General features: G+C 43.7%; 1 protein-coding gene across 3 annotated transcripts in view; it reads right to left on the bottom strand.

The window, feature by feature from the left end:
• The window catches only part of IP6K2 (inositol hexakisphosphate kinase 2), a 30,527-nt gene that overhangs the window by 2,645 nt on the left and 11,572 nt on the right, over positions 1 to 16,310 (bottom strand). For all 3 annotated transcript variants that reach the window (XM_015077034.3, XM_015077033.3, XM_027038677.2), the window contains exons 2-4: positions 5,524 to 5,855; positions 3,363 to 3,585; positions 2,301 to 2,476 (exon numbers count right to left, since the gene is read on the bottom strand). In XM_015077034.3, the coding sequence (XP_014932520.1) occupies positions 2,301 to 2,476; positions 3,363 to 3,585; positions 5,524 to 5,725 (601 nt within the window). In that variant the 5' untranslated portion in view covers positions 5,726 to 5,855. The remainder of the gene's footprint in view (positions 1 to 2,300; positions 2,477 to 3,362; positions 3,586 to 5,523; positions 5,856 to 16,310) is intronic.

Genomic DNA, 16,310 nt, shown 5'->3' with positions numbered 1-16,310 from the left:
CAGAGAGAGAGGGAGACACAGAATCCGAAGCAGGCTCCAGGCTCTGAGCTGTCAGCACAGAGCCTGACGCGGGGGTTGAACTCTCCAGCCATGAGATCATGACCTGAGCCGAAGTTGGACGCTTACCAACTGAGCCACCCAGGTGCTTCTCAAGAGCCTATTTTAAAAGGCAAAACAAAACATGGAAGAATCTGTGCATCAGTAAAGATAAAACTGCAATGGACTAAAACTGCATCAAATATGTCTAAATTCACAGGTTCATAATAATGCTGAAAAACCCACTAGCATTTTGAATGGATGTTAAAAAACCCACCCATTATTCCAAATAATCAGTAAATAATCTACCTTTCCTATATAAACTATACCTCAGTATAAGCATATAATTGATGAGAAAAAGTTTATCTTTACAGATTCCAGCTAAGAAGGAATGACAAAATTAGAAAAGTGCCTAATGAAAAAATGGATCTAAGGCAATAGCAACACAGGCAAGACAGACAAATACTGCACTTCCTGATGGCCACTACCATTTCCAAGGGATCCTAGCTCCCACCTACCCCAAAACTGAACCTAAATCTGACCAAGCCTCTAGATCAAATTATCAAAACCTAATGGAAACAAAGAGAAAAGAGTAACATGTAAAAGACCACAGGGATGTAATCAGTAAAATTCAGATGGTGGGAAAGTTTAGAAGACCTAGTTTCTTTGACAAGAAATTTCCAAGATGAAAAAATAAAAACGGTATTTAAAAAGACTTAAACATTTCAACCAAAAATGTGTGGACTTCACTTGGCTCTCCATTCAAACCAACCGTCAGTAAAAACATATTTATGAGACAATTAGGAAAATGTGGACACAAACTAGATACCTGACAATAAGGCACTACTGTCCAGTTTTAAGGAGCTCACATCTTAAAAATACCCTTGTCTTGGGGCGCCTGGGTGGCTCAGTCAGTTAAGCGTCCAACCCCTGATCTCGGTTCAGGTCATCATCTCATAGTTCTTGAGTTTGAGCTCGCATCGGACTCTGAGCTGACAGTGTAGAGCCTGCTTGGGATCCTCTCTCTCCCTCTCTCTGCCCCTTCCCCACTTGTTCTCGTTTTCTAACTTAATTAAAAGAAAACCCCTATCTCTTAAAGATGCATGATGAGATGTGTATGGATGCAATGACACAGGAGACACTTCAGAAAGAGCTCGGTTGGGGGCACCTGGGTGGCTAGTCAGCTGAGTATTTGACTCTTAGTTTCAGCTCAGGTCATGATCTCATGGTTCATGGGTTCAAAACCCACACTGGGCTCCATGCTTACAGCACGGGGGCCTGCTTAGGATTTTCTCTCCCTTCCTTCCCTCCCTCTGGAAGAAAGGAAAAGAGGGAAGGGGAGAGGACAGGAGAGGAGAGGAAGAAAGGGAAAGGGAGAAAGGAAAAGAGAAAGGGAAAGGGAGAAAGGGGGAAAGGGAAAAAGGGAAAGGGAGAAAGGGAAAGGGAGAAAGAAACAGCTCAGCTGGGGGATGCTGCGTATAAGAGACAGTCACGGCCCAAAACTGACATAAGTAGGTTAATCACCGAAACTGGGTGACTGGTACTTATAAGTTCAAAGTATTATTCTATGTTTAATATGTGTAAAATTTTCCCTAGTAAAAAGTTAAAAAAATAAAACATACTCAATTCTGAGGAACTACCCCCTCAAGATTAAAAAAAGAAAGAAGGGGCACCTATGTTTCAGCTCAGGTCATGATCTCACGGTTCCTGGAATAGAGTCCTGTGCTAACAGCACAGAGCCTGCTTGGGAACTCTCTTTGCCCCTTCCCTGCTCATGCATGCACATACACTCACTCTCAAAATAAATAAACTTTAAAAACTAAATAAATTAAATTAAAAAGAAATCACTAAGTAAAAAAAAAAAGCTGGGGGGTGGGGGGGAAGCCCCATGCTTTATTCATGTGCCAGTCTGGTGAACCAGGATTGAAAGGTAAGCACCCATCTGCCACTCCCATTCTTGGCAGGAAGCACTATCTGGGGACTTCTGTAGGAGTCTGAAAACACAAACCAGCCCCTTGCACTCTAGGCTAAAGCCTCCCTGATGCAGGTTGGTCCCTCCATGAGGTGGCCCTCAACCGCCTCCCCACCACCTGTATTCCCAGACCAGCCCTTATTCCTGAGGGAGTGGTATTTGCCTATGGTTACCACAAAGGGTGCCCTGGCACAACCATGACTAGAAAATAAACCCAACCTCTCTGAGCTCCTAGGATCTCACCTACCCTCCCCTATCCCCAAGGCAAAGATACCCTGTGAGCAAAGGATACTGTATTGGTTCCGATGTTTTGCATTCTCCTTCATTCTCTGTAACTGTTGCTGGTGACACTTCATGCTCCAGGGGTTATAGTGTTTAAGCTGGGAACTGACATTCCCCTTTTTCTCTACGCTGTAGTACAAGACTTCAGATTTCTTTAGCCACTCAAATTCTTCTTCTAACTTATGGCTGTAAAGAGACAAGGAGCCAATAAATCACAACATCTTATCAGAATTCAGGGCCAAAGAGGCATGAAGAAACTTTTGGAGTGATGGGAAGTTTGAGATCTTGATGTGGTGGTGGTTTTAGTGTACACATTGAACACTTCAAATGGATACATTTTATTCTAAGTGGATTATACCTCAAGAAAGTTGACTTTGAAAAAATTAAAGGGCCAGATCACTGTTTTTTCTATAGCAAGAGAACCTAAGATGCAAGAACAGCCTCTGCCTCCACCACTGCATACCCCCCCACCCCCAAGCAGCCTTCACTGACCTTTTTTTCTAGGCAGTACTGTCCCCTGGCTTCTGCTACATCCAAGTTCCCTGATTCCAAATGCTGGAGACTGGGAAAAGCTGAACTGAAATCCCATGGGAATAAGCCAACCTACTTAGCCACATTATAAACACTTCTCAATTTTTATATATTATTTATATTTTTACCAGTTCTGCCAAGAACCGGCTCTTGGAAGGCTCTGTGTCAGTGGGTCCTACATTCCGGGGATGCCCAACTGACCATTTTGTCTCCCACCATCAATGAGCAACTTGAGGTGATGGGACAGTTCCTACCTTGGCCACTGCGACATCCCCAGGATGTAGCACAGGGCCTGGCACAGGGCAGCTGCAGGAGCAATGAGTGACTAAAACTCTTTTACAGCTGCCACTGTAGCTGTTTACCCAAAATGGCATAACCTAACCCAGAATCATTACAAAGAAGCTGCCATGTGGGACCTGGCCACTGAGTGACAAGGCACCATCGTTTGAGTCTCTAGCTCCAGACGACCGGACTATAACTAAGATCCCATGACACCTCCCCTCCCATAGAGTCCAGGGTTCCCCTCTCAGTTTATACCCACCTTTTCATCTTCTCCTCTTTCCGGTGCTGTCTCACCCAGTCCTTGGGGCTCTTTTCTGTCTCTAGGACGTGATGTTTTTTGTTTGTCCACCTCAGAAGCTTACTTTTTGGTTCACAGTCTGAATTGTCTACACTGTCCACAATTCCGTGGTCCCCTTTTAATGGATATGCTATTAAACACAAGTTCCTGTCTTCATCTTCTTCAAAGCGAACTGATACCACACCTGGAAGGGGGGTGAGGAGCAGAAAGAACTTTTAATTCCAAAGATGATGTGTTATAAATAACATGATTGTAACATTTGGTTTTTTCTTACCCTGTTCCTTAGTCTCTATGTTGCCAGAGGCCCCAAACTCATCTGCAAACCTAACAAATATCAAAACAGCTAGAAAAGATGACACCATACAAGACAAGCGATTAGGGAGCAAACATGGCCGAGAGTCTTCCTCTCTGATGCACTCAACAAGGCAAGAGCCAAAGAATTACAAGACACATTTTTCCATTATTGAAAATGTTTATTAAATTTTATGTAATTCTTCTAATCCTAAAAGAGACGTAAAAACATTTGCTCTTTATATCTTACGGGAATTTTTGATGCCCTAAACAGAAACTCCGGCGGCCTGAGACTTGCTTTAAAGCAGAGCCTGAACACTGGGAACAAAGGTTTGCCCTGAAGGGTAAGAAGGGTCCAAGGGTAAGGGAAGACTGGGCAAGCAAAACAAAATAATAAAGGAGCAAACAAAACAAACCACACAGCACAACAGACACCCTAGCAAAGGCTTCTTGCAGCACCCCCACACGGGTGGGCACCCCAAGCCTTTTGTCCTCAAACATGTTACTTTATTGGTCTTTGCAGTCACAAAAGAACAAAATGAACACAAGGCAAATAAGGTTGGGCCGGGAGCACAGACGCATGGTGGCCTTGAAAGCAGCTCTCCCCCTTGAGTCTCTAGAACCTGCCATGTGTAATTAGACAGTCTTTGAGGAGGGGGCTGTCAGGTGGGAGCGTTTCAGCAGGTGCCGACGAGCGCCTTACAATCGACTGGCTGAACACCTTTCCTCCCAGGCCTCTCTGGCCTGGGATCACTCAATTTGCTCAGTCCTTGCTGCCCGCCCGCTTGCTCGCTTGCTGCAGGGGAATGCGTGCTCAGAGAGAGATGACACTTCTGAGGTGGTCCCTGTCTTTGGGCGCAGAGGAGCAGAGGAGCCTGGGTAGGGAATTCAGGGGACCACACTTCCCTGTGGCCACGGGGAAACAACCAGGGGGAAAAGGGGGACAAGGGTGGCCAGCTAACAAGGGGCCTTTGGCTTTGTCCTGGAAAAAACAACAGAGAAGGACCAAGTGAGGGCCTTCAACTCCCCCACCCCCAACCACAACACACATGCATATTCACAGAGTACAGAGAGAGGCGCCCAGTACATTCTGTCTTCAAAGAGCATGTTTCAACAGTCCCAGAAGAACCTAAGTTGTTCAAGAGTCTTTTGTACAACCAGGCAATGTAAATTTAATTTCCTTAATGGGTTCTTTGATTTACAAAATATCCCCCATTCCCAGGAAAGTCCACACCATGATGATGGCTAATGCTGTCCCCCCAAAAATGCATTCTAAAAAGAAACAGAGAGTCACCATATGTGAATCAAAGAGTTGCCATAACATTGCAATTTCAGGGACATTCCGTAATAGCAAAGGGTTTCAGCTAATCAGCACAGGCCTCCCACTCCTGCATTCCATCTGACTCAACCCTGCTCCCAGCCTACCTAATCACCAGGGCTTCTGGTTTCCTGGAGGACAAAAAGCAGGCCGCAAGCATTCTGGGAAAAATCCTCCCAAAGTCTTCCCCCGCTGTCTCCCATGGGCGGGGGTGGGGGGACTCCTATGGGGTACTGTGATCAAGAGATACCTGAACATAAAACACAACTACACTTCCACCAAAAATAAACTCAAAACAAATCCACAAAACAAAACAGAATTAAGCAATCTTACCAGGGCTTGCAAACTGAGGGTGTGAGGTGCTGGGCTGAGGGCCAAGAGGAGAAGGGAAAACACAGAGTGGGGAGGAAGGAGGGGAGGGCTCCCGGGATAGTTGCCCGCGCCTTCCCCGGCTGCGAAGTGCCGCCTTGCATCTCCTCGCCAGCGGAGACCCCTATGGCAGCGGGGGCTCACCTTTGTACTGGGGAGTGAATTTGCGCATCTCAGCTGGGAGGGTCTCGTAGAACTGGTGCTCCCTCGGAACCAGGGGCTTGCATAGGGTCGTCTCATTGAAGCGGAGCACGCATGAGTGCCCCCCGACCTGGTGGACAAAGGGCTCCAGTAGGACGCCCTTGGTGCGGGGCTCCACGTCCATGGCCCTGAAGGCTGGGCTCATCCTCCAGACGCAGGCGGCAGGAAGAAGGGGGAGGCGGCGGGGTCCAGCGGCCAGCGAGTCCTCCGTCCGTCGTCTGTCCGTGCGTCCGTCTGTCTCGCTTTGACTCCTCAGTCGCGCGGGCCAGGACGCTCTGCCGGAAGCAAAGAGAGACACTGGCATTGGAAGCGGCCTGGGAACCGCCTTAGAGCCACTAGCCTTCCTCCAGCGGAAAGACAAGCAGCCTGTGCTCTCGCCAGGCCCCACCCACGCCGCCCACCCCGGCTCCGCCTTCTCCCGCAGAAACAAACAGCCAGAGCTCCCGCGGGGCGGGGCCAGATGCCGACAGGCAGCGACTGGCTCCGGGTGTACCCCCCACACCAGTGCCCTCCCACCACGACAGCGGCGTTAGATGGGCGGGAAAAACGCAAAGCCACATATGGTAAAGTCCCATTTCAAGGCTAATAATTCAGATTAAATCTTACCATTTTCTAATAAGATTAACTCCATGCATATATATTTTTAACTTTATTTTTTAGAGTAGTTTTAGGCCCACAGCAAAAATGAGAGGAAGATACACTGACTGCACACATAACCACCTGCTCCCACACGTGTTGCCTTCCCCATTACCAATATCTCCCACCATAGTGGTACGTTTGTTACAAATGATGATGAACCCACATTGACACATCATCATAGTTTACATTAGGGTTCACTCTTAGTCGTTAATTGTACTTTTATAAAATGCAGTTAAAAGGAAAACCTGCTTAGTCATCATCTAGTAAGATCTACTCCCCCAGGGTGTCCACCCCCCACCCCCACCCCAAGGCCAAAGACAAGCCCCATTAACCTTATTAGCAGTGGAGCTTGGGCCTAGCTTTAATGATTAACGTCTGTATCTAAAAACAACTGATCAAGGCTGGCTAACTCCATTTAAAAAGATACACGGTGTTCTAGGTCACTGACTATTTTTATCAGTTCTATCCTGATCTCCAAAAGCTGGGGCACACCTTTAAACCAAAGCTGTGCTCCTACCCTAATCAGGGCTCTCATCCACTCTGAGGTTTAGGCCTTAGACCTGACTTTGCATCACTAAACACCCCAGATCTTAGCAAAACAACCTCTACACAATTGTTAACCACTTCAAGGCATGTCAAGCTAGTAGTTCTGTTTCCTGTCTATAATTTACAGACTACATGGTTGCTACTACCACTACTTAACAGCATGTAGGCCATTTCATCAAACATACAGGGTTTTGTTTTTTTTTACTTTTTTTTTCTTTTATGTTTATTTATTTCTGAGACAGAGAGAGACACAGCACGAGAGGGGGAGGGGCAAAGGGAGAGGGAGACCCAGAATCGGAAGCAGGCTCCAGGCCTGACGTGTGGCTTGAACTCACAAACTGTGAGATCATGACCTGAGCTGAAGTCGGTCACTCAACTGACTGAGCCACCCAGGCGCCCCCATACAGGGTTTTTAATGGCAACTCTTCCAGTTTCCATTACCCCAGCTGACATGCTGGGTAAGAATAGGTCTGCTAAAGATGGGTCCGCTGTCCTCTAAGGTGAGTAAAGCACCTATTAAATGTTGTTGGCTCATCAAGGGAACTTACCTCATTTGGTCCTTGAGATACCTTCTGTGAGGAAGACACTATTCTCTCTGTTGCAAACAATGACACTGCTTTGGGGAGGTGAGGGAAGGGCCAGGGACAATAAGCTCCCAAATGAACCTCAATCTTTTGGATGCCGTCATAGGGCCACCTCTAGTGCCCAGGGTCTCTGGCATTAGTACCTTCATACAGTACTCCTACATCCAAGGGACACTTAGCCTGTTGTGAGAGTGCCTTCACCATGTACTTATATTTTTTATTTTTTAAGTTTATTTACTATTTTGAGAGAGAGAGAGAGAGCGCGCGCACGTGCACGCAAAAGCGGGGGATGAGCAGAGAGAGAAGAGAGAGAATCCCAAGCAGGCTCCACACTGTTAACGCAGAGCCCCATGTACAACTCAACCTCATGATCTGATCATGACCTGAGCCGAAGTCAACAGTTGGATGTTCAACCGACTGAGCCACCCAGATGCACCCCTATGTTTTATATTTATATTTGTATTATTTCCTATATATTTATAAAATTCTCTTTAAGAGTTTCAACTGGTATTAATCTCTTTTTAGAGAGAACTGACTGTGGGTGCCAAATGCAAAGAGATGAAAATCAAAGGTCCTGATTCCTCTCCTGGCACCACCTTCTCAGCATCACAGAAGCCCTCAGGAGGGCAAGTGCTGGCAAGGGTTCTGTGACATCAGTTCAAAGAATGAGTACATTCCAGACATTCCAGACTCTCTCCAGAAGGTGGAGCTCTGGTATACTTGGCCACACAAGCCCTTTCTCCAGGTTTACACAGACCAGTTCATAATAACCCACTGAAAAGACCTCAGGAGTACGAGCAATACCAAAGGAAAGCTACTGTACTGACTCACAGTCGGTCTGCCAGTAAGTACCCAAGCACGAACCAGGTACCATAATTATTAAATTGTTATTGCACAAGATGCTCCTCATGGTCCAGGCTTTAGAAACAATCCAAACCTTTCATACGAGTATAAACTGCTTTTGTTGTCAGTAATGCTAACACCAATGCAAATCCCTTTCCAACTCTGTCCAAGATTCCTTAAATTTATTCAATTAAATAGAAAAATATCTCTCTCCAGGCATCTTTTACCCACCTCCACACCAAAGGTCAAAAACAAAAGCCGGTCCTTCATAGCACTCTCTAGTATGGTGCAGGAGTGTGGCTAGAGGCCAAAAGGCCAGGTGAATGTCTCCATCTACTCCCAGGTCCTCAGTGTATTCATTAGCTGCTGGGTATGACATGGCACCTTGCCACCCTCCCTGCAGCACCCAACTCTGGCAGTCCGTAGGACATTGCTCACTGGAGAGTAATCATCATCTTGGGTAGAGATGCAAGAAAAATAAGGCCAACCCTTGCCTGAGGCAAGCTGATGACAGAGGAAACTGCCAAATGTGAGGTGATGTTAGGGAGACAAGTGATTATCCTGTAATGAGGTGAAGCCGGGTTCCAGTCCCACTTCTGCCACTCGATTGCTTAGAGAAAGACTCCAAGTCCCTGGCTCCCTCTGGGTTCCAGTTTTCTGGTTTCTAAAATGGAGAAGAGAGGCCTGAAGTAGATCTCTACTCTGTGGGTGGTGTAATGCAATTAGTGAATACTAGTTTGTTTTAATCATATAGAAAAAAAATAGGGGCACCTGGGTGGCTCAGTCAGTTAAGTGTCTGACTTCAACTCAGGTCATGATCTCATAGTTCATGAGTTAGAGTCCTGCATCGGGCTCTGCACTGAAGTGCGGAGGCTGCTTGGGATTCATTCTCTCTCTCTCTCTCTCTCTCTCTCTCTCTCTCTCTCTCTCTCTCTCTCTCTGCCTGCCTCTCCCCCACTCACTCCTCTCTGCCTTTCTCTCTCAAAATAAATAAATAAACTTAAAAAACAGAAAGTATCATTGTATTGCACATAATAATGTAAGTCCTGTTTTGTGATTGTTTTATTTCAATTATGTTCAATCTCTCAATATGAACATATGTATGGCTTCACTGTACTACATATTTCTTACATTTGGGGTGCAGACAAAGAAGTGGAGCTTCCAGTCTAGCTTCCCTTATAGGCCCTATCTCTGTGGGAAATTGAAGAAATCAAACTTCCCAAGGATTACAGAGCAGCGTATTAGTGGCCTCAACCTGGCCAGAAGGAAGAAAAGTACCCAAAACACCTGCTTTTTCACCTGCTCTTTCTCTGTTCCACATGTGGTTTGAGCAGAGGGTTCTCTCAATGGTTTTTAAACATCCAAAGTCTAAGGCCCAGTTTCCCAAGAATCCTAGAGTATTAATGGTTACTGAGATGTCCATGCAATGTGTGGACCCTGTACCAAGGGGGGGGTGGGGTGGAAAACAAAATACTGCCTTCAGATTTAGCATCTATTTTATTTTCCACATTGCCTCACATTGGCCCATGAACTCTGAACAGGTAAGGAAAACAACATAATTCATCCTAGGACAGGACACAGATTTCCTCCACAGTCCATCTCCCTAAATCTGTCAAACTGGTTGAAGAATTTACTGGAAACAACACCTTAATAATCTTAGCTTCTAATATATTGCAAATAAAACAACTATGACTCATGAAAAGCCCTGAGCCGTTAGCTCACACATCTAGAATTTAGTTTAATGAGGCTACAAATGGAGTCTGCTGGGGCCACTTATTTGCCTCAAGAAAAGCCCCAGGGTTGGATAGTGATAGGGAATGTTGTGAGGCACACTAGCCTGATGGTGGAAAATCAACACTCACCATCTACACCTGCTCTCCCTGAGCCCCACAGCCGCCACCATACGGCATCTGCACATAACCCATGACTCCACCACCAGGGTCAGTCACTGAACTCTTAAACACTGCTGGTAGGAATGCAAAAAGGTAACAGCCGCTTCAGAAAACAGTTTGGCGGTTTCTTAGAAAGTTCAACATATACTTATTATATGACCCAACAATCCTACATATGCATATGCCTAAGAGAAATTAAAACAAATGTCCACATAGGCTTATACATGAATGATCATAGAGGCACTATTTACAGCAGCCAAAAGGTGGAAACCCAAACATCCATCAAATGGGTGAATGAATAAACAAACTGTGGTATATGCATATAATGCAATATTATTCAGTAATAAAAGTGAATGTACTGATACATGCAACAACAAAGATTCATCATAAAAGCATCAGAAGTGAAAAAAAGCCAATCAGAAAAGACTATGTGCTATAAGATTCCATTTATACAAAATTCTAGAAAAAGCAGAACTATGGAAAGTAGATAGGCAGTTGCAGAAGTAGGAGAATAGGATTTACTGCAAAGGGGACCAAGAGAACTTTTAGGGGTAATGACAGTGTTTTAGCTATGACTGGGGCAGTAATTATATGACTGCATAAATTTGTCAAAACTCATAAAATTAGACTTAAAATTGATGAATCTTATTGTATATAATTTACACTTCAATAAAGGGATTAAATTTTTTCTTATACTTTTTAATTTACCAAATTTTCATAAGTATATATTATTTTAATAATCAGAAAAAAATTGTATTTAAAAAGATCGTATTAGGTTTTAAATAGTTTCTACATGCAAATGCACTGGATGAAATTTACCTTCCCATCTGTTCTCACTCGGGTCATTTGCCTTACACTGAGCATCTTTGAGTCACTCCTGCCAAGGCCAGCCTGGGTCACCATCTTGGTCAAAGTGCGGACGCCTCCCTTTCTGTGAAGGCATTGCCAGATGGTACAGACTTTCAGAGATAGCCAAATTTCCCCTTGTAAATCCATGACACCCAATGCTAATCCTAAAGCCATGTGCTCACTTTGAAAGCCTAATTTTTATCAGGCTCTTAATACTGGCAGACTTTTTTTTTTTTAAGTTTATTTATTTATTTTGAGAGTATGAGCATGCGTGCGCAAGCTGTGGGGAGGGGCAGAGACAGAAAATCGACTCGGGGCTCATGACCTGAGCTGAAATCAAGAATTGGACGCTTTGTCCATCGATGGATGAATGGATAAAGAAGATGTGGTATATATGTACAATGGAGTATTACTTGGCAATCAAAAAAAATAATGAAATCTTGCCATTTGCAACTACGTGCATGGAACTGGAGGGTATTATGGTAAGTGAAATTAGTCAGAAAAAGACAAAAATCGTATTACTTCACCCATATGAAGACTTTAAGAGACAAAACAGATGAACAGAAGGGAAGGGAAACAATAATATAAAAACAAGGAGGGGGACAAAACAGAAGAGATTCATAAATATGCAGTACAAACTGAGAGTTACAGGAGGGGGTGTGGGAGGGGGGATGGGCTAAATGGGTAAGGGGCACTAAGGAATCTACTCCTGAAATCATTGTTGCACTATATGCTAACTAATTTGGATGTAAATTTTAAAAAATAAAAAATAAAACAAGTTAAAATTTAAAAATTGTAAAAAAAAAAAAAAAAAACAAATTGGACTCTTAACCGACTGAACCACCCAGGCGCCCCTACTCACAGACTACAACCAATTGCATGGTTATCTTTTTTAATTCTTATAAAGTCAAAGCAAAACATCCTTTACAATCAAGCAAAACAGAAGCATGAAGGCCCTTAATAAGCCTTTCTTGTAAAACACCCAGAAGGAAAGAAAAATCAGCATCAAGTCGGCTCCTCTTATACTAGCTTCCTTGTTATTTCTCAAACATGCCTGGAATACACCCACCTCAGAGCCTTTGCACTTGCCATTCCCTCTGCTTTGTACACTTCTCCCCTGGGTACCCCCTTGGCTTACTCTCTTACCTCCTCAGCTCTTCATACAAATGTGACTTCTTTAAAAAAATTTTTTTAATGTTTTATTTATTTTTGAGACAGAGAGAGACAGAGCATGAATGGGGGAGGGTCAGAGAGAGAGGGAGACACAGAATCTGAAGCAGGCTCCAGGCTCTGAGCTGTCAGCACAGAGCCCGACGCGGGGCTTGAACCCACAGACCGTGAGATCATGACCTGAGCTGAAGTTGGACGCTCAAACGACTAAGCCATCCAGGCGCCCCAAAATGACTTCTTTAATGAGGCCTTCCTTATCAGCTACCCCATCTGAAAGTAACATATCTCCCTGTCCACACTCCCTTATACAACCCTGCTTTATTTCTCTTTAGTACCTATCACTATGTAACATACTATGTTTTATTATTTGTCTTGTTTATTTTTTGTTATCCCTGACCCTGACCCCACCAAAAAACAAAGGTCCATAAAATCAGAGATTTCTGACCGCTCCGTTCATGCTGAATCTCCAGAGTCCAGAAGAACACGAACAGAGTAGGCACTTCACAGGATGTGCCTCAAAATCACTACTGCGTCATGAACACCTGTCACACACAGATTAACAAGAGAACTCAAAAGGCAACCACTGCAATTATCCAAACCCAAACCAATCATACATACAGTGGGTACAATTATTAAAATGAGGCATGCAACACACTTTACAAAATGTATTCTGAGCACTGACTGGTATTAATTTTGCATTTGTAATTCCCCATCTATCAAGTCTACAATAACTGAGGAATATAAATGAAGGACTCTGCACCTAACACTCATGTGGGACCTGGTGATGTGGAAACATTTCATGTAAACAAAGCTTAAGCTCTTAATGTAATGACAATCAACTTCCTGGAAAATTATCTTTTGTAGAAAATCAGGCAGGGAAAGAATGGTCACTGAAGAATAAACTTTAAAAATGTGGCCTCAAGAAGATTAAAATTCTATCATAGTTTAAAACAAATATACTAAACTAGCAATCAGAAATTCTGTGTTGGTTCAAAGTTCACATCCCAAAGACTCAAACCTTTTACTTTGCAAAGTTATCACTACAAGATGATCATCCCCATCTTTTGCAGGCAAAGCAAAGAATGGCCATGGGTTGGTGCTGAGTCTCTGCTGAAGGCCTCTTTCAGCAACACTGGTGGGTCTGCCATCCAGCTTTATTTAAGTAAGTTATCTCAGCAAGACAATGCAGAAGGAAAATCATTCCCTGCATGACCTGGACTTCTGAGGAAGCTGGGTACCAGATGAGGCACAACCCCTGATAACAAAATGAATACACAAAAAGGAGTTTTAGCAAAATAAAGCCAGGAAGTAAGAGGAAAGCTGTCAACATGTGCCTTGTGGGAGGCAAGGATAGAGGCTGACCAGATTGACCCATCTGAGTACAGGGCATCAAACTACCAACCTCAGGAAAACTCCCACCGCTGCACCACAGAGATCAAGGTATCTCTTATACCCCATTGTGATCGCACTCACTTCCATGTCAAGTAACAGAAGAGTGCATGATGAACTATCGAGATATTATAAAAAGTTTATCAATTTTACAATTTTTAAACAATCTGAGAAAAAATGCTTATGATATACTCTTTTAAATGAAAGCAAGATATAAAAATTGTATAATCTATATTGTCTCAACTATGTCCAAAGAATTATAGAGAAAATGACTGTCAAAAAGTACCAGCTATGCTACTGAATCATACAATAAAAATGGTTAAAATGGTAAATTTTACATAAAGTATATTTTACCACATACACACAAAAATTTAAAAAAGTACCAGCTACTCACAGAGGTCATGGCTGTCCCACCCCCTTCCAAGGCCCTTTTGTCACTGCCACTGCATTAAAAATGCTGTATGCCTTGGGACACCTGGGTAGCTCAGTCAGCTGAACATCCAACTCTTAACTCTGGTGCAGGTCATGATCTCATCGTTTGTGAGCTCCAGCCCTGCATCGGGCTCTGCACTAACAGCGCAAAAGCCTGCTTGAGATTCCCTCTCTCCTCTCTCTGCCCCTCCCCTGCTCGCACTCTCTCAAAATAAATAAATGTTAAAAAAAGACAACTTTATTTCTTTTAACGTTTATTTTTCAGAGAGAGAGAGGAAGACAGAGAGAGAGAGAGCACGAATTGGAGAGAGGCAGGGAGAGAGGGAGAATCCCAAGCAGGTTCCACACACTCAGCACAGACCCAACACAGGGCTCAAACTCACAAAACTGTAAGATCATGACCTGAGCCAAAACCAAGAGTCAGAGGCTTAACAGACTGAACCACCCAGGTGCACCTAAAAATGGCAACTTAAAAAAAAAAGTTGAATGCCTCCAAGTCTCCCAGCTCAGGTGTGAAAAAAACTTGATACAGGTTTCCCAAATTTGACAACGTTCTAAAAATTTACATGACATAGGATGAGTTGTGAAGCTGAAAGAAACTGTTCTAAGTTGTCAACAAGAGAAAGCAGATGAGCATCAACCTAGGGGAGCAACTGTATGCCCTTTCTATAGAAACATTATAACACTGTTGTCACTGAAGAGGTAATCAAAATGCTGCCTCAAAATGTAGGAAAAGTATTGCAGTTGTAGTATTTGTCTGATTTTGAAATGTGTATCTTCTGATTTTTTTTCAATCTAAACAGATCCTCACTTTCCTACCTACTTGGTTTCATAATTGTAAATTCTTTTGTTTAAAGATGGCAGTTATAATTATATATTTATATAAATAAATTATATATATATATATATTCATATTACATTATATAAACTTCAGACAGCACAAAACCTGGATCTGCCTTGTACCAAGTAGTAAGACGTTATTCCTTTCTTTTCAGTTTTCTAAATGTCCCAAACTTCTTGAAATAGTCTCAAACTCAGAGCATATATTATCTTTACAACAGGGAGGAAAAATATTAGAGGTGAAAAAAGAAAAGAAATCACTAAGACTAAAATAGGAAAACCCAGATAGTTGTTTAGCTCTTGAAGGTTTTAAGCTCATCCAACACTGCCCTAGCCCACACTGCATGCTCAGAGCTCCACTCCATGATGAAGACCCTGGGAGATGGACCATACGTTAACAACCCCCACATACCCTAAGGTGTATACAAGGTGTTGGAAGATCAGAAAAGGAAGTAACCAACTCCTCAAACTTCAATGACAACGTGATACAAACATGCTAGAGACCAGAGCTCCCATTTTGGAGCACTTAGTCTGTTCTGTAACACCCTTGCTCTTGCAACAGCCCCCTGGAGTAGACATGGCCATGATGGGCATACTGAGGTGCCAGGTACTGAGGTCACCATAACAGGTATACGTCACCACAAAAACCAGGTACCTGAGATGAAAGAGTCACTGCTAAGAATGGCTGGAATCCTAGTCCTAACCTTAAAGGAGCTGCAGCCTGGCTGGCGGGCTGGCAAGGTGTCTGTCTGTCCCGCCTCCCCCCATCCTCCCAATGCCATGGTAGGCACTGGCTCCACTGAAGCAGCAGGGCCAGAGACAAGACACAATCTCTGCATCAACTTGACACAGATGCCTGTGGTGTTCATTTTCTCCCTCGTTAGCATTTTATTCTAGTTAAAAAAAATTTTTTTAAATGTTTATTTATTGTTGAGAGAGAGAGAGTGAGCGAGCAAGTGGGGAAGGGGTAGAGAGAAAGGGAGACACAGAATCCAAAGCAGGCTCCAGACTCTAAGCTGTTGAGCACAGAGCCTGACACGGGGCTCGAACTCACAAACCGTGAGATCATGACCCGAGCTGAAGTCAGACGCACAACTGACTGAACCACCCAGGTGCCCCTTTATTCTAGTTCTAATAAGTGAAAAGCTGTAAGTTGTACACGGAACTGTTTCATTAAAGCCATAATAACACAGATCCTTCCCCCAATGCTGAGGAACAAATAAAACACCAGATTCTGTTCCAAAAATCCAGACAAGCTTTTCTGTAAGGGAAGCAGCAGCCTCTCAGATGCTTCTCCTCTCTAGAACCACCAGCATGACACATTACCCCATCTCTCTGCCTTGTTAAATTAGATTTCTGGAATGAAAGACTAGAGGGTCCCAAAATGGAAGGGGATGAGAAGGAACTTTCAGCCTACCTAGAAATATGTTCATCAGAGTTACACTGATAGAATTACAAAGTTTTAGCAACTTAAAAAGCTTTTTTTAGCTAAAAGCATAGCACGACTCCTTCAAGGAAATTGAAATTATTGATTCTAAGGTGTCAC

Source organism: Acinonyx jubatus, chromosome A2 (genome assembly GCF_027475565.1).
Source record: "Acinonyx jubatus isolate Ajub_Pintada_27869175 chromosome A2, VMU_Ajub_asm_v1.0, whole genome shotgun sequence".
NCBI classification, from domain to species: domain Eukaryota; kingdom Metazoa; phylum Chordata; class Mammalia; order Carnivora; family Felidae; genus Acinonyx; species Acinonyx jubatus.
This window is presented reverse-complemented; position numbering and strand designations above follow the sequence as displayed.